General features: G+C 46.7%; 1 protein-coding gene across 1 annotated transcript in view; it reads right to left on the bottom strand.

Moving 5' to 3' along the window:
• SPON1 (spondin 1) overlaps nucleotides 1-23,882 on the bottom strand; it is a 310,767-nt gene that overhangs the window by 16,246 nt on the left and 270,639 nt on the right. The window contains exon 7 of the mRNA XM_032166548.2: nucleotides 8,351-8,415. Within this exon, the coding sequence (XP_032022439.1) occupies nucleotides 8,351-8,415 (65 nt within the window). The remainder of the gene's footprint in view (nucleotides 1-8,350; nucleotides 8,416-23,882) is intronic.

Raw genomic sequence — 23,882 nt, forward strand, 5'->3', positions numbered from 1 at the left:
CGTATGATGACTTGAGCTCCTCCACTTCCTAGCTTTAGATCTTGGGCAAGTTGCTCACCCTCTTCAAGTCTCAATATCTTCATCTAGCAATATATACCTGCAGTGTTGCTGTCAGGATCAAATGAGATGCTTTATTAGGAAGTCCTTATAAACTGCTAAAGTATTGCAATGACATCATCAGCTACTTAGGCACAAATCAGGGGATTTAATTTCCTTTTCCCACGTGTGCATTTTCTGGCATGTAGGTCAGTGATTTTATCAGCTTCTTTAAAGACCTGGTTCACACAAGGATTGCAGTCTATGGAGGTGTGGCATTACCTCACCTAGGGACTCATAGGACAGGGTTCTGGTCTGCCTTCTAGTAACTGCTGAGCAGACAGCACTGGCACCTGGGTGCAGCTGTCCTCTGGGGTGGTCCAGCAGTCCCCTGGGAGGCAGGTTTCCTCTTCCATTGTCATAGAGACTGATCGCTCCATCTATTGCCTTCCTGTCTTCCTAAGTATGTGATTTGGGGCCAGATTAGTCATTCATATCCTGTACCCCATGGGTGACTATTCACAATGACAATCTAAGGGGACAAAACCAGTTCTAATCCAGAGCTATAGAAACCAAACCAACTGCTGCCCTAACACATTACCCTGAAACCTGCCCAGCCAGTGGGTGTAACCATCTGAGACCAAGGCCTTGTGGAAATCATTCTCAGTAAATGCATTTTGGCCCAATCTGTTGTATCCAAATCTGTAGCTGAAGCGAGGTACCTTCCAGACCCTGGTAAGTGTTTCAAGGTGTGGGAAACGTGGGGCAGCCAATTCCTGACCATGAGGTCACATGACTGACTTATCTTGGGTGATAGAGTAAATCTGAATCTATAAGGGCCTGAGAACAATTTTCTAGCATCTTCAGATATGCCCTGCAGCTTTCTCTTATCCTTACTGGAGAATCCCTCCTTGACCCCATTTATGTAACACTTCCTGGAGGAGGTGTTTCCTGACTCCTCCCCAAATTGCTTAGAACTCCTATTCTACCTCCCCATAGCATGCTGAACTCATTCTTGCTTTGGAATTTTTTGTTAATATCTGCCTTTCCCATCAGGTTCCAATAGAGTGAGGACCATTTCTGCTGTGTTCATAGCTATATCCCAATGTCTGGCTTAGAACTTGGCATACCGTGGATTCTTTTCAAATGTTTGTTGAAGTAAATGAATTAATCTAAGGAATGAACATGGAGCTCTTGTACTTTCTTTGACCTTCAAATTTAATTAAGCATCACTTCAAAGTATTTACTCTATAATAAAAAATAATGAAATGAATAAGAAGCTATATGAGTTTTCCTTAGAAAATGCTAGATAGGACTGGAGTGCTTTAATTTGTACAAACTGTCATAAAAATTTTTATGCTTTTGTATATGCCATGTCTTCCAAGATATATTTTGTTAATTTGGTTTCATCTTTCTACCTGGGACTTAGATTTGTATCCATTTTCTAGCAGAGAGTTGATCTAGCCATACCATATACCAGAGTATATGATAAAGCATGACAGACAAAATAGCGTGATATTCAGATAAGATAGAAATATAAATCAGCAACACAGACTGGAGATCCCAGAAACTATAGATAAGGACTATACAAAATAGGCTTTTCAAATTAGGGGGAAAGAAAAGATTGTGCAATAAGTGGGGTTTGGCTAAGTTAATTGTAATAAAAAAAATACTGGATTCACATTTAATATACCACACAAGAAAAAAAAAAACAGACCCAGAGTCAAATAGAAAATAACCAGATCATAGAAAAAAATAAGCTTTCAGATCTATTAGAGAAATATTAATTTTTTTCAACTTTGAAACAAAGCAATTATAAAGAAAAGAATTGAATTATCTATCAATGAAAACCTTCTGTAAAATGAAAACAGCGGTACTGAATTGGAGAGAAAAATGACATGCTGGCAAAAAATGTCTCCACTGAGTGTGACAGACAAAGTGTTAATATCTATATTATGTACAGAGTTAATCCAAATATGTAGAAAAAGACAATGATCCCACTAGATAAAGAAAAGTTATGAACAGACAATTCACATCAGATATGAAGACCCAGAGAAATGTTTCCTTTTTCTACATTTGGAGAGGCAGCATGGTGTGGAGGAAAGAACCCAGGGCACTGGTGACAGTCAGAGCTGGATTCCAATCAGCTGTTTATTTAATAGCTATGTGATGGGGGCTTCTACCTCACCTTTCTTTGCAGTTACTACATCTGCCAAATGGGAGCATCATCATCCTACCCCAAGGTTTTATTGTGAGAAAATTGCTTATCATTGTGAGGGACACATAACAGGGCTTGGTAGAGGCTGATTTTCTTCTCCTTCAACTTTTCCAAACAAAATGTTCCAAAACACCATAAAAGAAAAGAGGTAATAAAGGATTTTGATACTGCTTCTAGAGACTTACCATCCCCTCCTAAATTACAGATCCACACCAGTGAGACTCAGGAGGGTTTCCTAAAACACTCATATGCTGTGTTCCGTCTCTCATCCTGAGTTTTCAATAATCTGAATTTTCAGAGTTGCAAAAACTCAATCTGGCCACGAGAGGGCGCCCAAGCCATTCACTAGGCTGAAGTTCTGCAGGGGTGTTTGTGGAGAAAGGTTTGAGGGAGGTTCCTGCAACGTTGGAAAACGCTGTGTTTATAACCAGGAGGCATCTAGGACTGCAGGTCCATCTGGACGCTTAGATCTACCACCTGCTTCTCTGTCCAAGGCCCATCTTCCTGTAGCATCCCGAGGACATCGATAGACCTGAGCAGGTGTTGCAGGAGGCAGGGAGAGCACTGACTCTTTCGGCCCAATTTAAGAGAAATCTCTGGCCTCCTGGGGAGCATGGCTTTGGATTTCTGGAGAAGGTGACCATGTCTCTACTCCACTGGCCTCACAAACACGACCTCTGTCTAATCAATGTTAATCCGGCAGAGTGGCTGGGAATAATTTAAGGTGGTGACAGTGGTTTGCAGGATTCATTTTAAGAAAGGAAATAAAAGTTATTTGTAAAAGTTCCAGTAATTCTTAGCATTCAGATGCAATTGGAGGAAATGGATGATGGACATTCAGAATTGATTTGTAGGAAATCTGGGCATTTTCTACTTAGGCACCGGAGGAACTAGGAAAGGATGTGGGTTTTGTTCAGAGTCTGCCTTTCCTGTCTCTACCTGCACCCTGGGCTGTCGGAGCCACAGCTTGATTTATTGAGCTAAACAAGTCAGCAGCTAATTTGCTCATTCATGGCTGTCCTTTGAGAAGTGGTCCTGGGGATAAAGATGCAGATCATTGAAAAACAAGTCAGTTTCAACGGGCAGGACCTTGCAAAGTAGGTCACCCTGGCTTTCCACTGGGCCGAGGGAGGCTGGAATCCCATTAACCTCAATCAGGCAGGCTCAGCAAAGAGAGGCAAGGCTGTTTCTGCAAAACAAAACTTGGCTGCATGTAGGCTTCCTAATTTGACTTCCTAATGAGATTTGGAAGAGGAAAGGGGAGACCGGGGTATGGGAAAATCAAAGGAAAACTCCTTTCCCTTAACAAGCCAGTAGCGCCGAGTGCAGAGGTTTTGGGTGTTTGGGAGGTCTGAGTGTTTGCCATCAATTAATTTTGTTCCACTGGGGCCTCGGGAAGTCTGAGGGGTAGGTGAAATGTGGGAAGGTGTCCCAAAATATTCATTTCAGTTTTTCGGAAAGTCTCTCCCATCTTAAAAAAGAAAAAGAAAGTGCTCCTTTGACTCTTTCATCCCTTTGGAGCCAGGTTCTCTTCTTTCATAGCAAACTTCACAGTTTCTTGCCCTGAGTTCCAGAGCTATCTAGCCAACCATGTGCTTAACACCTCTAACTGGAAATCTTGAATACATCTTAACCACTTACATTTAGAACTGATCCCATGATCTTTCCCACTGAACTTCATCTAACGTTTTCAGCCTTGTGAGTGGCTTCACCAACTCCTTCCTTATGCCAGCCAGACAGATGGGAAACATCTTGACTGCTCTTTCTCCGCCTCCTTATTCCACCTATCGCCACAGCCTGTTGATTTTACCTCCTACGTGCCTCACACACGTCTGTCCCTCTCTCCTTTTCCACCACCACCACCATCCTAGTGAAGTCACAGTTAATTCTCTCCGGTTTTCTGCAGTAGCCCCCCTCACTGGGCTCCCGCATCTACCCTTTCACACAGGGGCCAGAGTGCTGTTATGGCTTTTTATTTTTTAATGCAAATATGATCATGTCATCCTTTTGCTTAAAACCTTTCAATGATTTATCATTATTATTTGAGACAGGGTCTCACTCTGTCACCCAGACTGGAGTGCATGGCTCACTGCAGCCTCAACCTCTTCGGCTAAAGTGATCCTCCTGCCTCAGTCTCCCAGGTAGCTGAGACCACAGGCCACCATGCCTGGTTAATTTTTTAAATTTTTTGTAGAGATGGGGGTCTTGCTTTGTTGCCCAGGCTGTTCTCAAACTCCTGGGCTCGAGTGAGCCTCCTGCCTCCACCTCCCAAAATATCAAGATTACAGGTGTGAGCCACTGCACCTGGTCTTACTCATTACTTTTAATGCAAAAATTCAAATAAAAAATTTCAAATGTTACATGGCTTGGCCCCACACCAAACTCATCTTTGATTTCTGGATCTAGTTAGACCAAAGTCTTTTAGTGCCTTAGACATACTCTACTCCCTCCTCATACAGGGCCTTTGCAGATACATGATGGTCTCTCCAGATTTTCTAAAATGTTCTGCCCTTGGTTTTCTTCTTTGCTTAGTTAACTCCTACTGCTTCCTTAGATCTTAGCTTCATTGCCTTTTGAGGGGGAAGCTATCTCTAACCCCCAGGCACTCTCATGGCACTTTATGCCTTTCCTTCATAGACATGTCACATTTATTTGTGTGATCATTTAGTAAATATCTCTCCCCACTGAACTGTAATCTCCATAAGGAACTGTGCTGTGCTCACCACAGTTACCCTAAGCACCTTTCACAGGACTTTTTTTGGGGACCCTCCTATCAAGGATGTTTCAATCCTCCTTGATAGGATATAGGGTAAGTGAAAGTAAGATTTTGTTTGTTTTGGGGTAGGTCTGAGACCATTTGGTGTGGTCACACTGTTAATTTCATGCCATTCAGAAGGCTCATTGGCAGGTATATATGTCTTGATTAATTTAAACATGGGAAAATGAATGAATTGTTACTTAATTGGAAGGATCGTGTTATAGTGAAAAGCACAGGCATTAGAATCAGCTGGGTACTGTTGGCATTCTATATCCACCCTTGCTGTCATATGACCTCTGAGTCTCAGTTTGGTCATTGGTAAAATGGACATTGCAATACCTACCTCATGGTTATTAGGATTAAAAGGGATAATAAATGTCAGTGCCTACTTGGGCCCAAGGGGATGCTGAAGGTGAAAGGACTGCTCTCTCTGTCCTCTCTCCCTCCCTTCCTATCTCTTTCCTGAATATGCTTTGATTTGTAGTTTACATCTTTCTAAGCTCAGGCTCCTCAAGAGAAAACTGGTATATTTTTATACACCTTAATGGTATATTTTTATACACCTTAATGGTGTAAAAATTGGTACCCACAAACTCTCCCCACCCCTACCTGCCTTTGATCCCCTGCCCACTTAGAGGACCAGAAGTGAGGGGTTCTTCACACATAGGTTCTGGGAGCCAAGGAACTGGGAGAATCTGAAGAGACAGCAGAGTAAGGAGATTCAGGGTGACCCGATTGGTAACTGATGTTAATTATGCAAAGGGCACCGAGGGCTTTTGTGAATTCACATCGTTGTTTTTTGGTAGGACAGGGATGAGACGGGCAAAGGTGCACCTGCCAGGAGAGTGCCCCGGGCAGGCCCTGCCTCGTGTTGCTTCTCCTTGGAGGGCAAGGCATTTCCTGGGCTGGGTGGGTTTTCTCCTGCCCTGGTGTGAGCTTCCTTAGGGAGGATCCAGAGCAAGGCTTAGAGCTCACAGCAGGCTAGAAAAGGCCTCCATGCAGCCAGCTGGGCTGCCCTGGACCAGCTGTCTGAGTGCTAGTCCCTCTTTCCCTCCTCGGGCCTCCACTCAGAGCCTCAGCTCCACCCAAGCCTGGGCCAGTCCTGACCAGGGCAAGGAACGCCTTCCAGGCGCAGCCCCATGTCCCTCCTGCACACAGCAGGAGTGGGTTCTGCCCCTGCTCTGGGGCTCCAGAGCCATTCCTCACCCTAACGTTTACCCCCTTGGACTATACAAGGCTGCCATGATGACATTATATTTTATATATTCAGGTTATATGGTGCTGCCTGGACTTGTGCAAAGGGAAGACCTGGGGTGGCCCAACTTTGTCTGTTGTCTGTCTCCTCTCTGGCTGAGTGTTCCAGAGAGCTAGGACTGCATGTGCAGGGCTGGCGCACAGTAGGGGATGAGCCATTAGTTTGCCAAATGGTTAAATGAGCAGGTCTCAGGTGCCTCGCCATAGCTTCCCTGCTCCCAGCCAGTCAGCTATGAGCATTCCTCCTCCCTCACTCCCGCTGCTCTATGCTGGGGCGTCTTCCTTTTGAATGTCCAGCACTTTCCTCCCTTCCTATCCTGTGGATTTCGCCTTTTCTCCCACTGAGCAGTGTCTCACACATTCCTCACGTTGTTGCTGTCTTCAGTATGTGTTAATGGATGTAGACTACTCCCTAGAGGGGCTGGCCAAGGCTTCTTCAGAAACCATCTTCTTGGGGTCAGTCGGGAGCTTCTTCTGCTCCAGGCCTTGCATCTTTAAAGGATGAGCAGAATCAAGGCTTGTTCAAGGAACTGCCCAGGATTCGGGGTGGCCTGCATGAGGTGCAGTGCGGGGAGGACAGGAGATGAACCCTGACGTGTGTTCCGCCCACCTGTGCACGCTAAACTAAGGAGTGTGGACTTGATCTTGAGACTAAGCGAGGTCACAGAGGGATGAAGAAGGAGAGGACACAACAGATTTGGATTTTTTTGTTGTGATTGAGACAGAGTCTTACTCCCATCGCCTAGGCTGGAGTGCAGTGGCGCGATCATGGCTCACTGCTACTTGACTCCCTGGGCCCGGGTGATGCTCCTACTTCAGCCTCCTGAGTAGGTGGGACTACAGGCATGCGCCACCACACCCAGCTAGTTTTTTGTATTTTTGGTAGAAGCAGGGTTTCACCATGTTGCCCAGGCTGGCTGGAGGATTTGGATTTTTTTTTTTTTTTTTTTTTTGAGACGGATTCTCACTCTGTCACCAGGCTGGAGTGCAGTGGTGCGATCTCAGCTCACTGCAACCTCCGATTCCCTGGTTCAAGTGATTCTTCTGCCTCAGCCTCCCGAGTAGCTGGGATTACAGACATGTGCCACCATGCCCAGCTAATTTTTGTATTTTTAGTAGATACTGGGTTTCACCATGTGGGCCAGCGTGGTCTCGATCTCCTGACCTCGTGATCTGCCTGCCTTGGCTTCCTAAAATGCTGGGATTACAGCATGAGCCACTGCGCCCGGCCAAGATTTGGATTCTTAAAAGATCACTCTAGTAACTGTGGATGAGGAATTGGACTGAGGGAGACTACAGCAAAGGAAAGAGGTGATGTGGTCCAGGTGAGAAAGGGTGATGGCTTGAAGGAAGGGGAGGAGAACAGCCAAGTAGGGACCGATTTGTAAGCTGCTCAGAAGGCAGAATCCACAGGGCTTCAAGACTCGCTGTACTTTCAATATTTCTCCACATGGAGAACAGCAGGTTTGTTTGAAGGTGATGGGACCCCTTTTGGACATGATGAGTTTAAGGTCCAGGTGGACCATCCATGGAGAGGTGTCCAAAAACTTGATGGATATAGCACTGTATCTATCTACCCATCCATTTGGCAGGAGGTAGTTTTGGGGACTGTCAGCGTACCCCTGGTCACCTGACTCAAGGGCAGATAAAATCTCTATGGGATAGAGGAGATAGAAAAGAAATGGGACTGAGAATGGAACCCAGGGTAAATCTGGCTTTCCACATGTCAGACTGGCTAAGTGTGAGTACACCTGTGTGCTCTGAGGGTGAGGGCATGTTCGGTCTGTTGTGGCTGAGAGCATGAGTGAACACAGAACAGTTAATCATCACATCTGAGTTGGTATTAAAGCCATTACATCTGGCTGTGGTATTAAAGCCATTGGGGGAAAACAGAGCCTGAGCCTGCATCCTTGAGAAGATGGGGCAGATGTGATGCTCTGCACCTAGAAAGCATCTCGCCTGCTTGTTAACTGAGAAGTAGTGCTAACTTTAACAGCATAGCTGGTATGTGGTGGCCATTAGGTAGGTGGCTTTGAGAAGGGGCTAGGGTAAGACAGGCCAGGCGAGGGACTTGTGTTACTTACACATTGAGAGGCTGCCAGGCTGGCCATTGGGCTTTGGCTTTGATGACGGTGAGGACCTCATCACTCTGCAAAAAAGGACCACAAATATTTAGTGAACAGAGCTGGGCTCATGGGAACAACAGGGCTTTGACCTGGTGACACCATTCACTCCCACTCCCTCACCTGCTCTTGGGGCTCTTCCTGCCTGGGTGTAGAGCCACCTCTCTCTGGGATGGGGGAACCCTGGGGCCTCAGTGATACTGGGAAAGGGGACTGAGTGTCCAGGTATGTCCTGGACACTGAAAGGCCACTGAGTCACACCTTTGGTTTCCAGCTCAGCCCATCCCTTCCCCACTAGAGCAGAGATCTGGCCTGGATTCTGCCTTGGTTGGCCAGACTCCCATGTCATGTCCATTCCACAGGGCAGAGCCATGCTCTGTGTCCAGACACTGAGTGGGGCCTGCTCCAGGCCAGCTGGGTCAGCAGGAGCTGCAATGTGGCTAACACCTGGCCCCGAGGACTGTCCCCCAAAGGCCTGTCCTGCTGGTGAGACCCATGCGCTGGATCAGACTCCCTTGGATGAGGAGGCCAGCACAAAGCCAAGGACCCACACCCATGGGGCCCCTCAGGTTCTCTGGCTCTGTTTTGCTTTGGATGATGAATAAAGCACCATAAAGTTATTTTAGGGATAACCGGGGAAACTTAAGTAATTTTTTGAGGAATAATTTGATAATTAACATTTTGAAGGAAAGCACTGAATAGTCATCATAGGGCAAAAATCAGAACTTTGTTGATCTTGCTCAACTTTGAGGTTTGGTTGGGTTTTTATTTTCAATTACACACTGAGGGTGAGGGGTGCCATGATCTTTGCAAGGCTGGAGGCCAAGTTCAGCTTTGGTGGGGGGCTTTCCCCAGAGTGGAGTCAGCTGGCCCTGTATGTCCCCTTTCCCTGGCCCAGGCCCGGCAGTTCTCAGACATAATAGTCCGTTGTGTGTGGAAAACTCCAGAAGGTCACCAGCTGGGGAAGGAAGGGCTTTGTTGCCAACTGAACAGATCCCTGAGTTCCAGGGGAATAGACTTGCTTGGCTGGCTCATGGCGACAAGGCTACACTCCTTAGAGTCGTGCCTGGCATCAGGTGCCTAGAATGCAGTTAGGATGCATTGTGACCTTCTCCCTGGTTGGGTACCTTGCCCAGAAAATCCCATAGCCCCATGGAAACTGAAAGGAAGGAGGACAGTGGTGTCTCTGAGGCTCAGGCCCAGAGGTTATAAAAAGCTTTCTGGTCCGTAGCTTCCCATTTACCATGCAGGAAGGGGCTGTTGGATGGCGGTGGTGCAGAGGAAGATGGCTTAGCCAGACCCAGCATGGTCTGGGCTCCTACAGACAGTCCTGGGTGAGGGGAAGGGCCCACAAGGACAGGCCAGCAGCGGTGAGCCACCCGGGAAGCTTGCAGCCCCCTCCTAGGCCCAGGCTCCCTGGGGTGCCCTCTTTCCATCAGATGAAAAAAATCTTTGGATGCACAGACACCCCAACATTCACGTCTGCAGGCAAAGCATTTCCCAACAGAGCAGTTACATTTCTCATGCAAAATATATTTATTTGTTTACAGTGTATCCCTTCTTCCCTCCTAAGAAATATCTGTTGAATGACCGAGAAGTTGTTTATCATGAAGTCATATATGGAACACAACCTATCTGTCTCCTGAGTGCCAGCTCCGTGTCTCCCCAGACCTGGTTTTCCTCCAGTCATCTCATATGCCTCATGGCTGAGCCCTTCCTCTGACCTCAGAGTCTTGCTCCTCCTCCAGCAGCCCAGCCTGGGTTGAAGGCACAGCTCAGGCGTGCCTGAGCCGGGCGCTGACCACCACCAGCTCCCTTCATCCCCGACACCAGTCAGGCTGAGGATTCCTGTGTTCACCTCCTTCCACAGTCTCCCCTCTGGCCACCCCGTCTCTAGTATCTTCTTGCTTCCCCCAATTCATCCTCCACTTGCTGCAAATCTGACTGTATCTGCCTCCTGCCAAAACCCTTCAAAGGCTGCTCGCAACTTCCATGACAATTTCTTACTTCCTGAGTTTTGCTTATGTGGTCCTCATCATCTAGTTCTGCTCTACTTTTTTTCTTTGATTTTTAATTCCAGAATAATACACACACTGTGGAAAATTTTAGCATCACAGAAACTCACAATGTAAATGTTGAACACGGTCTACTTCAACAGCAACCCTGCCTTCTGTCTCCTTCTCCGTTTCCAGAATATTACAGCATGGTGTGTATCCTTCCAGATCTTCTACGATGCACATGTAAGGATGTGTGTGTGTGTGTGTGTGTGCATGCATTATATTTAGCTTTCCCACCAAATTTGTGTCATACTGAATATCTTGTTCTGTACCATGACTTTAAAATATTTCCTTAATATCATATCACAGGAAACTTTCCGTCAGTACATACTATATACTATGTACGCTATAAACTATATATCTTAGCTCTCTTTTTTGATTTTTAAAGTGTTGGATATCTTCAAATTATGGCAAGCCAGGTCAAGGCTTATAAAAAGGAAATCCAAGATATCAGATCCTGGTAATGAGATACTGTCTGATGACAATCCCTTTGCTCTTGAAGAAATACTTCACTAGAAAATAAAATCAATGTGGGTGGAGTGAAGGTGGCTGCCAAGTTAGCTGGCCCTGCAGATTCACCTGGCTTTACAGTTAAATTCTGGTTTACATGTCCCAGCTGATATAGTGATTTTGCTTTTGTAGCTTTTGTAATATATAACTACACACACACACACACACACACACACACACACACACACACACACACTATTGCTTCTTGGCCTTTTGACCCAGATCAAATGTATAACTCCACAAATATAGTTTGGACCCTATATTACCATTTATTTATGGTGACGAAACTCCATTTAGATCTAAGGATGCTCCAAGGATGGTGGGACCATATGTGTGGGCATGACAGCTTCCTGCTGTAAATCTTTTCATCTAGTGGTTACACAACATCTGCAGGGTCAACAGCTTATTGTTCTCTTTTTTGGTGATCATTTTAGTTAAATGAAATAAGAAAGCAGGAACATTCTACCAAATTTATTTAAAAAGCTAAATATTTTTGTTGAAGCAGCAAGTTATCTGGTAGAACTTAACTTCTACAGGATCAGAGAGAATCTTGCTCATTCATGGCCATATCACCACGCCCACGGTCGCTCAGTAGACTGTTGAAAAAGCAAAGCCACACCATTCTCTTTGATGTATGCAGAGTTATGTAGCAGGGGATGTTCTCTGATGTATTCCACTGGCACCATTAGTAAATATTTAGTTGTTTTCATAAATGATGCTGTGATGAAGACTCATGTACATATTTATTTGCTCATACATCCAAAGATTCCTGTGTCATTGAGTCACAGGAGGGATCAAAATGTGAAGCAAATTTAAAACTGTGGTCGGCCCTACCAAATTGCCCTCCAAATGTCTGTACTAATTTCTCCTCCCAGCAAGGATGTGTATGTGCCCATGTTCTCAATTTAGGGCACACGGGATACTATCCATCTTTTTAATATTTATGAATCCAGCAGGCAGGAAAGTAGCATAGTTGAGAAGCATAAGCTCTGGAATCATACCTGAGGTCATATGCTGATGGTACCATTTACTAGCTCTGTGTTTTTGTTTTGTTTTTGAGACAGGGTCTCACTTTGTCACCCAGGTTGTAGTGTAGTGGCACGATCTCAGCTCACTGAAGGCTCAGCCTCCCGGGCTCAAGCAATCCTCCCACCTCAGCCTTCCGTGTAGCTAGGACTACAGGTGTGCACCACTACTCATGGCTAATTTTTGTATTTTTGTAGAGATGGGGTTTTGCCACATTGCCTAGGTTGGTCTTAAACTCCTGAGCTCAAGTGATCTGCCCGCCTCGGCCTCCCAAAGTGCTGGGATTACAGGTGTGAGCCACCGTGCCCTGCCAAACTCTGTGTTTCTTGGCAAGTCTCATAACCTCTCTTAGTTTTCTCATCTGTGAAATAGGGTAAAAAGAGGATCTTCTGCATGTGGTTGTTAGGGGGACTAAATGACAACTCATGTAATGTGGCAATGAAGTGCCTGGCATATAGCAGGTGCTCCATAAAAATTACTGATCATTCTTATTCTTACTTACATTCAGGCTAAGTTGGTATGAGAATTGACTTGCACTGCCCGAGTACAGAGACTGGAGCACACAGTTGCAGGTACAAACCCACAAAGCCTCAGGAGAACTTCCCTCCATTGAAAGCCAAGCTCCGAGTCTCAGGGAGCGTATGATGGAAGGCTTATGTAGCTTGGATGGGGGCACTGGGGCCCTGGGCATTTCACATTCTGAAGAATGAAGGACTTAAATTCAGAGTAAGCAACCCACACTTCAGACTTAAATGAAAAGCTTATTTTAACAAGTCTCTAAGGCACAGACAGGAACTTTCAAGAATCCTTAGAGCCCCTTCTCAGCTCCCACAGGACCCTTTTCAAACAAAGTGTTTCAGGGCATCCATTGTTCATGGTTCATTTGGATGATGCCAACACTTTTCTAAAGACATGCCAATTAAAATAGGAAAAAACCCAAAGATACTACAGGTCACTCATATCCATCTTCCATTTTGCTTTTGTAAGCATACTGTGGGATATAACAGCAGTGCTTGTACCTCACAGTTACCGGTACCAAATGGGAACAGCAAATCCCCTAACAGGCCATGGGCTGAGGTCAGGTCTGGAGGGAAGCGGGTTCATGTGGAATGAAAACAGATCTGGGACAGATCTGTTCTGGAGGCAGCAATTACATCCATACCAGGAGATAAACAGGGCGGTCTGAGCAGAACAGAGAGTAAGACTGTGAGTCTAGGGCAGGGCTGGTGTCTGAACCAATCTTACCCCACGCTGGCCCTCCTCTGCCCTCCAGAGCCAGCCACCCAATGAGGAAGAGCTCCGCACCTCCCAGCCGTGCCCACAGCAGAAGGCCAGAGTCTGTCACCTCCCCCTGCCCCTTTCTTCCTGACTTTTTGACTTTGTCTTCCAGTCCTGAACCACAAGCCGTTTCCTCATCCTAAACATTCCTTTGCTCCTGGTAGCACTGAGGCTCAGATCCAGACCTCAGCCTGGCCAACTTGCCTGATGCCCCTACCATCTCTCCTCCTCCCAGGAAGAGAAATGGGATGCAATCCATGATCAGAGAGGGAAAGGAATAGAAACAGGTGGGAACAGCAACAGTAATAAAACAATAATTATTTATTTTTTATGTGCTAAGCATCTTGCGAACCTTGCAAATTGCCTAATAGATAGCATCTGATTTCATCCTCACAACACATTTGCAAGATGGATATATACTTTTTAATCCTCAGCAACACATTTATTCAGCCAAATTAGTTTCACAGTTAGTTAACTGGCTGAGCTAGAGTTTAGACCTCAGTCTGATTCTAGAGGCCACGCTCGTTGCCACCATGAACCCAGGCAGAGGGGGCCTGAAAGTGCACACTGTGGCCCAGGAGAACCAGGCCCACCCCTCCCACTTCTGCTGCTCTTACGGGCACGTCCTAGCCTACTTTCACTTCTGCATATCACAGCCACACGTGGAAGACTATCAGACCATGTTCACAACACTGAAAGTTAATGCTGTTCCGACGACCGGTTTTGATGAAGCCGGGGAGGCACAGGCTCCTTGCGCTGAAGAAAAACTGTCTGCTACTAAACAGAGGAAAACCCAGTGCCACTAATTGCAAATGCAGTGATACGCAGCCATACACACAGTGTGCACTCCCCCATTCAACAGCTTGTTTCTTACAGAAAGCTTTGGAAATAGCTATCCTGCTCTCCACTGCAGATGAGGAAGCTGAGGCTCAGAGAAGTCAGGTCACTTGCTGACCACACAGGAACCACGATTCCAACGCAGGTGTATCTGACTCCAAACTCACATTCTTTCCACTTTCCCTGACTGTCCTTCTTCTCCATCCTTCTCTCCTCCCTCCCCCATGTTGCTCATTTTGCAGTGAGAGCACAGCTGACCCTAGTTGGTGGCTTTCTCCAAGGAGCCCTTGCTTTGAGGCACAGGCTCACTGGGGTTCCCTCTGGGACAGCAGTGTCTGGAGTCTTGCATGGAGACCCCGGTGAGCACTATTTGGCCCCATTATTTGCTTTTTCTCTTTCCCAGTTGCCATGCACAAAAAATATCCATCCTGACAGCTTCTACCTCTGAAGGTTGACTTTTTCATGCCTGGGTGAGTGTTCTGGTGATGAGTAGCAGGAAATGAGCCATTTTATGAGGTGATAACAGGGCTGTAAGCATCTTTAAAACCAACTGTGCCCAACGGTAGCCTCCCCTCATTTCGACAGGCTCTGGGCTTCTCAGGTCATAAACGCTCATATTTGGTGGCACTTTGCAGTTTGCCCATGGTCTGCACTCCTGCTCTCTGAGGAAGGCAGGCGGGTGTCCCCATTTCTCAGGTGAGGCAACTGAGACTCACCTCTCCTCTGACAACACACTCACTGCTCCCGTCAAGGTCACCAGTGGCCTCTCCGTGCCAAAGCCAAAGTCAGTGCCCAGCTCTCAGCTCTTGTGACCCCTCAGCAGTATTTGACACAGCTGGTCACTCACCCCCTCTGCCTTGAGAAGCTTTCTCCTTGGCTCTAGGACTTGCTGCCTCTGATTTTCTTTTCACTTCATCAACTGTTCCTTCTCAGTCTCCCTCGCTGACTCCTATTCACTTTCCTCTAAAGCTTGAAGTGCCCCAGGGCTCAAGCCTTTGGTCTTCTTCTCTTCTATCCACACTCCCTTGGTGATTTCATTTAGTCCCCTGCCTTAAAAAGCCAACTGTGTATATGCTGGTGATTCCTAAGCTGTAATCTTCTATTGCAAACTAGCCTCTGACTCTGGACTTGCATATCAGCCACTCAACATTTTCATCTGGGTATCTAAGTGGCATCTCAAACTCCACAACGTGCCTGAAACCAAACTCCTGATCTTCCCCTCCCTAAGCCCAGCCTCCTTCATTCTTCCCATCCCATTACATGGCAATGCCGTACTTCCAGTTCCATCCATCCTGGATGCCGCTCTCTCTCCCACCCTGCATCTGATCCATCGGCACACACTGTCAACTCCACTTCCAAAATATCTTCATGATCCAACCACTTTCCGTCTCCTGCCTGCCTCCATCCTGATCCAAGCCACCATCATCGCTCAGCTAGATGAGTGCAGTTGCTTCCTGGCAGGTCTCTCTACCTCCCCTCCCTTCCTCCAGTCTCTTGTTCATGCAGCAGTCATATCATGCCATTCCTCTGACCAAAATCCTCCAGTGGCTTTGCATCTCACGGCAGACAGGAACTTGCTGTGGTCCCCCACGCCCTCCATGCTCTGCCTGTCCTCCTGAGCCTCATCTCTTACTACTCTTCCACAACCTGGGTTTCAGCATCCTGGACTTCTTATGTATCTTTAAACATGCCAGGCACACTTTGCACTTGCTGTTCCCTGTGCCTGGAATGCGGTTCTCTCAGATACCAGAGCACTCTCTCCTTTGTTTCCTCCAGGTCTTTGCTCAAATGTCAGCTTCTCAGTGAGGCCTCTGACATCCATGGCAGGTCCCTGCCCCCTTTTTGACTCAGCATCCCTATTCCTTTATCCCAGTATCTTTTCTTCATAACATTTGCCATTGTCCAGTTGACTGTGCATTTTGCTTACTTTTTTTTTTTTTTTGAGGCAGGGTCTTTCTCTGTTGCCTAGGCTGGAGTACAGGGGCATAATCATGGCTCACTGTAGAATGACCTCCTGGGCTCAATCCATCCCCTTCTACCCTCAGCATACCAAATAGCTGAGACTACAGGTGCCTACCACCACACCCAGTTAGTTTTAAAATTATCTGTAGAGATGGGGTCTTGTTTTGTTGCTCAGGCTGGTCTCAAACTCCTGGGCTCAAGCCATCTGCTTGCCTCAGCCTCCCAAAGTGTTAGGATTACAGGCGTGAGCCACCGTGTCCTGCCTTATTTACTTTTTATTGTCTATCTCCCCCTGCTAGAATGGAAGCTCCAAGAGGGCGAGGGTGTTTGTCTGTTTTGCTCACTGCTGTACTATCAGTGTTTAGATCTGTGTTGGGAACATGCTCAGCTAATACTTGTCGGATGAATGAGAGGCTGTGATAGGAAGGGGCTGGTGTCCTCCGAGGCCCAGTCCGTGGGCACTCCCTTGACCTAGGATAGGGCCAGAGCAGTGTGAAGTGACATTCATCGACCTGGGTGTTAGCTGGAGGCGCTGGAGGAGCAGTGAGAGTCCCAGCATAGAGCCGTGCCAGCACTGTCAGGTAGAGGAGGGGAAGGGACAACATACAGAGGCCACTTTGGGAACTGTGGTCAGAGCTCACAGGTTCTGAACCTGGCTCAGGTGGGCTGGCTGGCTGTTCATAAGTGCTCATTCTACGCCCCGTTCCCCGGGAAGCAGCTACCATCACAAGCTGCTGTCTGATCAGCTATTTCAGAGCCAGAGAAAGTATCTGAAGCCCATTAGCAGATCCACTAGAAGATGATGCATTTGCATAGAAGCATTTCAAATTCAATTTCTTTTTATTTCTTTTCAAACACAGCTTATAATTTCGATGGGAAAATTGCATAATGTCCGTAGATAACGATTTTCCCCTGAGATGGTTTTGTGGAAGCAGCCTGGCATTTCTGAAGCCAGAGAGGAAGGGACCATCAGAGCTGTTCTAGGCCTGCCCCACTGCCCCTCCACCCCAGGGCTGCCTCCAGTGGGTTGGAGCTCTGAGGACTCACATCACCCTATGACCTTCTGTGTGCTGGCATTGGCTGTCGGCATTTACTTAGCTTGTCCTTTGGTAACTGAAGTACCATCCTGGGTTTAACCTCATTTTCTGCATTTTTATTATGTTCTTTTTAGTGCTCACACAAGTCTGCTGCTCCCCTGAGTAAAATCAGTCAGCAAAGGAGCAGAAGAGGCTGACGGGGCATGCCTGCCTCCCATCCCACCAGCCCCCAGGACCTGCTCTTCTGTGATCTGCCTCCCCATCTTCTACCTGACCTTCAGCAGTCAGAAAAACCTTAGTGCTAAGGCCAGAGCAAAGAAGGGAAAAGGGGGCCATAGCAGAAGATATTCAAACATCATGTAGGTGATGCCAAATCCAAACAGGAGAGAACATCAAGCAAGGGCTGTCTGCCTTCAAACAGAAAGGGCTGTGAGGACGCCCAGCCCATGAGCCAGGCCAGATCTGACTGGAGGTGCCTCAACCTGTAAGGGTGGTGCCCCTTTCAGCACCCCTAACCCTGCGCCATGGGAACACATCCTGTAGTCTTCAAGAAACAGCACTGGTGGCCGAGTGCTTTGGCTCACACTGTAATCCCAGCACTTTGGGAGGCCAAGATGGATGGATCACCTGAGGTCAGGAGTTTGAGACCAGCCTGGCCAACATGGTGAAACCCCATCTCTAAAAGTACAAAAATTAGCTGGGCATGGTGGTGGGCACCTGTAATCCCAGCTACTTGGGAGGCTGAGGCAGGGGAATTGCTTGAACTCAGGAGGCAGAGATTGCAGTGAGCTGAGTTTGCACCATTGCACTCCAGACTGGGCGACAAGAGCATAACTCCTTCTCAAAAAAAAAAGAAAAAGAAACAGTATTGGACACTCCTCAACCATGATTCCCATCCCCACTGCCATCCCAGGGCACGTCCCGTCCCAGAAGCCAGCATTAGAGCAGGGGCCTCATTGCATCCCTTCTCTATCCCCAGCACCAGCCTGACTGGTGAGAGGTATGCAGGGAATATTTAAGGGATAAATAATGAATTAGTTAATTAAACAATTAGTTAATAAGCTAGAGGAAGCCTCTGGCCTTGGCTGCCCTCCCAGAGGGTTTAGGGGCTCTTGTTCAGAGTGTGATGGGACTGGGACATGACTGAGGGGTTTGTGAGCGGAAGAGTGGTATGACCTGATTCATATTTTTAAAGGATCCTGCTGGCTGCTCTGGGAAAGTAACTGGAGTGGGGCAAGGTGGGGAGCAAGGACCCCAGGCAGGAGGCCATTGCTGCATCTGGTGGCATAGGGCCAGGGAAGAGTAATGGAACGGGTGCAAGGCATGGGATGCAGACATATTTTACAGGTCGGCTCGGCGTTATCTGCTGATGGATTGGATGTGAGGTGTAAAACAAAGAGGGGTCAAGGATGACTCCAAAAGGAGGTGTCATGTAGGAAGGTAGATATATGAGGCTGGAGCTCAACGGAGAAGTCCAGGCTGGAGATGAAAACTCCAAGTCATCAGCATAGAGACTGGTAGTTAAAGCCACAAGATAGATTACCTGGGGAGTGAATGGAGGCAGAGGAGAGGATGGGAGAGAGCCAAGCAGACTAAGGTACAATGGCCAGAGAGATAGGAGGACACCAGAACCTGCCCAGGGCCTCTTCAGAAACCGTGTGCTGCCCCCACCGCTACCTCTGCGGCCCCTGTTTACTGCTGCCCTACTGCCCCCCTGTCACATGCTCACTGCTGCCGCCGCTGCCCCACTGGCCACCACTGAAAATACAATGGAAGCAGGTTCAGGAAGGACGGAGGTGAGCTAGCGGAGCCAGCAAGCCCAGACAGTGCTTTTTGAGAAGTTTGCTGTGGAGTTGAGAAAAATGGCAGTAGCAGGAAGGACATGTGATTATTTTTTGAAAGATGTGGGATATGAGGCCAAGTTTGTATGTCCAAGTGTATAATCCAATACAGAAGATAAACTCATATTGCAGGAGAGAGGGAGGGTGCACTCGCAGGATTGGATCTCTAAGGTGAGATCCAGACCTGGGAGGGAGGAGTGGTCTTCCAGAGTTGCCAGAGTGGGGAGGGAAGAGGGAAGCAGAGGACAGAGCTGCAGACGCTCTGGTTACTGGTTATCTGCAGGTGCTCTGGTTAGTGGTTACAGGCATGAGCCAGAGAGCATGTGGGTTGGGTTGCTGGGGCTGATGGTGAGGACTCATTCATCCAGCAATGAAAGATCGAGCCCCTAGTCCATGCCAGGCCTATTCCACGTGCTGGAGAATGAGCCCTGAACAGAAGACACACCCATCCTTGTCCTTCAGGAGCTTACATTCCGGAGGAGGAGGCAGACGTAACAGCTACACAGTGTGTCCAGTGATGATTAGCTCTCTGGGGAAAATACGGTCGGGAAGGGTGAGGAGGAGGGCCAGGATGGGGTGAGAGAGTTATGTTGCAATTTTAAATAGAGTGGTGGAGGAAGCTTTCACCAATAAAGTGACTCAAGTATTTTAAGAAACAGATGCTGATGCATATGAAAGGGCCAGGAAAGAACTCTACCAAAATGAAAATATACCTCACATACTGAAATAAGGTCTTTAGAATTTAAAAACATAACCATGTTTTGGCCACACAGAGACACACACACACACACACACACACACGGGGTAGGAGGAGAGAGAAACAAAAAGAATGATCCTATAATCCCACCATCCTTACCCGGCAGCTTTCATCAATTGCAATATTCATTTGTTTGTCATAGTTGACATCATAACTTATGCACAAAACACACACATGCACACACGTACTTTTGAATCTTTTTTTTTTTAGACATTGCTATATAGTCTTTGGATTCACCATTAAAAAGTCATGTCACAAATGAGAGTATCTCTAAGATATATTAAATGTTAAAAGCAAACTACAGTACAGTTTGTATAGTAATCTATTTGTGTAATCTATTTATCTTTGTGGAGAGGGGTGGTAAGGATAAAGAAAATTGTGTGTGTATATATTTCTAGTTGCATAAAGTATCTCTGGAAGGATATATAAGAACATTACAAAAATCAGTTGCCTCAGGGGAAGGGAACTAGGTAACCAGGGAGCAAGGAAAAGGCTGAGGATTGTCACTGTGTAACCTTATATATCTTTTGATTTTCAAACCATGTGAATATATTGCCGTTAAAAAAATGGAGGCTGGGGCCAGGCGCGGTGGCTCACACCTGTAATCCCAGCACTTTGGAAGGCCAAGGCAGGTGGATCACTAGGTCAGGAGATCGAGACCATCCTGGCTAAGATGGTAAAACCCTATCTCTACTAAAAATACAAAAAATTAGCCGGGCATGGTGGCATGCGCCTGTAGTCCGAGCTACTCGGGAGGCTGAGGCAGGAGAATTGCTTGAACCTGGGAGGTGGAGGTTGCAGTGAGCTGTGATCATGCCACTGCTCTCCAGCCTGGGTGACAGAGTGAGACTCCATCTCAAAAAGAAAAAAAAAAAGGAAAAAAAAATGGCGGCTGGGCACAGTGGCACATGCCTGTAATCCCAGCACTTTGGGAGGCTAAGGCAAGAAGATCGCTTGAGTCCAAGAATTCGAGACCAGCCTGGGCAACAGAGTGAGACTTCATTTCTACAAATAGTACAAATAAAACATAAAAAATAAATTAGCTGGGCGTGGTGGCACACACCTGTAGTCCCAGCTACTCAGCTACTCAGGAGGCTGAGGTGGGAGGATCGCTTGATCTCAGGAAGTCAAGGCTGCAGTGAGCTGTGATTGTGCCACTGCAACCTAATCTGGGTGACAGAGTGAGACCCTATCTCACCACCACCACGAAAAAAGGAAGGAAGGAAGGAAGGAAGGAAGGAAGGAAGGAAGGAAGGAAGGAAGGAAGGAAGGAAGGAAGGAAGGAAGGAAGGAAGGAAGGAAGGAAAGAGAGAGAGAAAGAAAAATGGAAAGTAAAAGAAAAGGTCGCATCCAAGCCTGTTTCCCAGGCTTTTCTCAACTGGTTAGTCATGAAGGCTTTTGAGGTGGGCACTGTGTGAGGCTGACCCCGCCTGTGGGGGAGAGTAGGGCGGACGTCTAGACCCAATGGGCTTGGAGCCAAGGCAGCGGCTGGGAAGGTGGGAGAGGGACAGAGCGCCATGGCAGGGGTAGAATTCATAAGATAGCTGATGAGTTCTTCACTTGACAATTTTAAAGAGTGTTAGGCTTTGTTAGGCAAAGAGTATCTTTAAAGTAACAAAAGAAGCAGTTTCAAAAGAAATGAGAATTCATCCGCACACCAAGATCTCCTTCTCCTTCTCTTTCTTTACTTAGAAATGTCTGACCCAGGTGTTATTCTGGCAGCCCAGTTTGCTGGGTCTTTAAATGTAATAACATTTCACTTCATCATCTCCCTTTATCAACTGATTTCCATAAAAAGCTTTCAAATTATTAAGTAATGAAGCTCTAAGTGACCCAAACGTGGGAGAAGTAAGTGTGCCTTAAGGTGCTCAGCACATTAGTATAAAATAAGGATCCTGGGAATGCTGCTTTCTTAAATGCTGCTATTTAAATGCAAAGTAACAGCTCTCCTAAGCTGTGAAAGCTTAACCCTTTTCATTCTCGAGTACCCCACATATTTGAGGTTTGGGGAGAGACTTGGGAGATGACAGGAGAAATTTTGTGTTGTGGCAGACACTAAAGGATGTCCGTTCTAGGAATACACACACACACACAGACACACACACACACACACACACAGGCTGGCCTCTCTTCCAGGTTTCCCATGGTAACAGAAGTTTCTCTGACTGTGAAAACCCTCTTTTAGTTATTTTCGTGGCTCATGGAGCAGGAGTTGAAGAGCAGTGTGGTGGAATAGGCAGACTGAGGGTTCAGCTCTTGGCTTGGTCACTTATATGCTGCGCAAGTTTGGGGAAAGTGCTGTCCTCTCTGAGCCTGACTCTTTTTCTGTAAAACACATATTAATGAGCTCCTTTCTGGGTCAGATACTGTGCTGGGCTCCCGGCACAGGGCAGTAGACCAGACAGACTGCCCTTGTGGAGCTTGTTCCCTACTGGGTTAATCACAGTGCATGAAGGTTAAATGAGATGGTGTCAGTCAGGGCCAGGTGAATAGCAATGAAGGGGGTGCCTCTGATGACTTAATCATACTGGCAGGCTCTCCACCCCGCTTCTGTCAGTGCGATCTCTCACTACTGCCTGACCCACCTTTTGACCAAATCTCCTACATCACCTGTCATGCCCAGGCACCCCAAAACTCGTGCTTTTGCATTGGATCCTTCTGTCTGGAATGCTCCTGCCCTTGTCCCCTCAAGCCACTCCTCTTCTGAAAAGGCTTACTGATGACCCAAGACTCTCAGATCCTCTTTGTCCATGATTATTTGTTCACTCATATAAAGGGATCTTCCCCACCAAGTGTCTAGCAAAGTACCCATGTCATAGTATGTGCCTGATCAAATATGTTGAATGAATGTTAATCAAGTTTTTATTCCCAAATATTACATGTGAATTGTGAGAGGTTTTGTCCATCATGATTACTGCCACCCAAAGAAGTATTCGTAAAACTTTGTGATTGTCACACCATGGAGATATCACAGGTATATGCAGCAATTCCCAGCAGAGGTAACTGGGGTGGAAGCTTCCTAACCTTCATCTTTCTTGGAGTAGGTTCTGAACACCTTTAGGGGCCTGTAAATATGTTGTTAGAGTCTTCTTGGTTCTCTGTGGGAATTTAAACATTAATATTTATATTTTTGTGAGAATAAAATAATAGATTGTGTAATATAAAGGATCATCTCAAAGATCTAGTCAAGCATCACTAGGCAGTTCAGTGGCTGGGATGCATTTGTTTTCACATCTCATGGTTGCCCTATACAACTTTATTGTGCGTTACTGTGGAAGACAATGTAACACTGTCCAGATCTCTCTTCAGGAGTGAAGGACTTACTTCCCAGCTGCAGGGATGATGGTAAAAGGTTGCTCTTAGCTGTCAGTTGTTTGGCATTGGCTAGATAACATAGCCTAATGTGAGGTCAAACTTCCTTCCAGGGTGACCCTCATCCAGTGATCCTCCAGGGGCACAAAGGTCAGTGCTCTTGTCCCCAAGGCAGGACAACTCTGAAGAGCCACCCACCCCAGTGAGTTGGTTGGTAGAGGTCTTCGTTGGGCCTGCGACACAGCTCAACTTCTCCCTCTGCACATCCTGCTTCCTTCCCCTCCCTCCCACAGCTGTGGTTCCCAAGAATATTCCTTGGTAACTTCCTGCACTCTAATCTTGACACAGGTCTCCTTCCCAGAGAACCCAGCTGCTAAAGAGAGTGGGTTCTCTCTTCTGCTAAAGAGAGTGGGTTCTAAAAGGAAGGCAGAGTTAACCTATCAAAGACATTTTGACTAGGTAAAGCCCAAAGGATACGTGTGGTGCTGCCTGAACAATGTGTTGTCAGTGGTTGAAAGAACAGTGGGAGAACTCAGTTAGCCCAAAGGGCCCTGGTGTATGCATACCAAACTCGGAAGGACCCAGGCTACTAGGGTCAGCATTGCATCGAGATTGTGAGCAGTCATTTAATTTCAGCAAAACAGCATCACCCATCACATTAAAGCAATGTTCTTAATTAGCATTTAAAGTGTTTGCAGTTTTATTTGTGTTATTATTAGTATCACTGTTTTGTTTTTATAATCTTATGAGAGCTATAAGCATAAGGAGTTCATATCTGGTTATCTTTGCACATATTTAAATAATATGATAATGAAAATCCTTATAACTCAACCTTGGGTGTTTGTGAGCTTGTATTTGCCCTTTAAAAGAGATCTA

This window comes from Hylobates moloch, unplaced genomic scaffold, assembly GCF_009828535.3.
Source record: "Hylobates moloch isolate HMO894 unplaced genomic scaffold, HMol_V3 SCAFFOLD_11, whole genome shotgun sequence".
NCBI lineage: Eukaryota > Metazoa > Chordata > Mammalia > Primates > Hylobatidae > Hylobates > Hylobates moloch.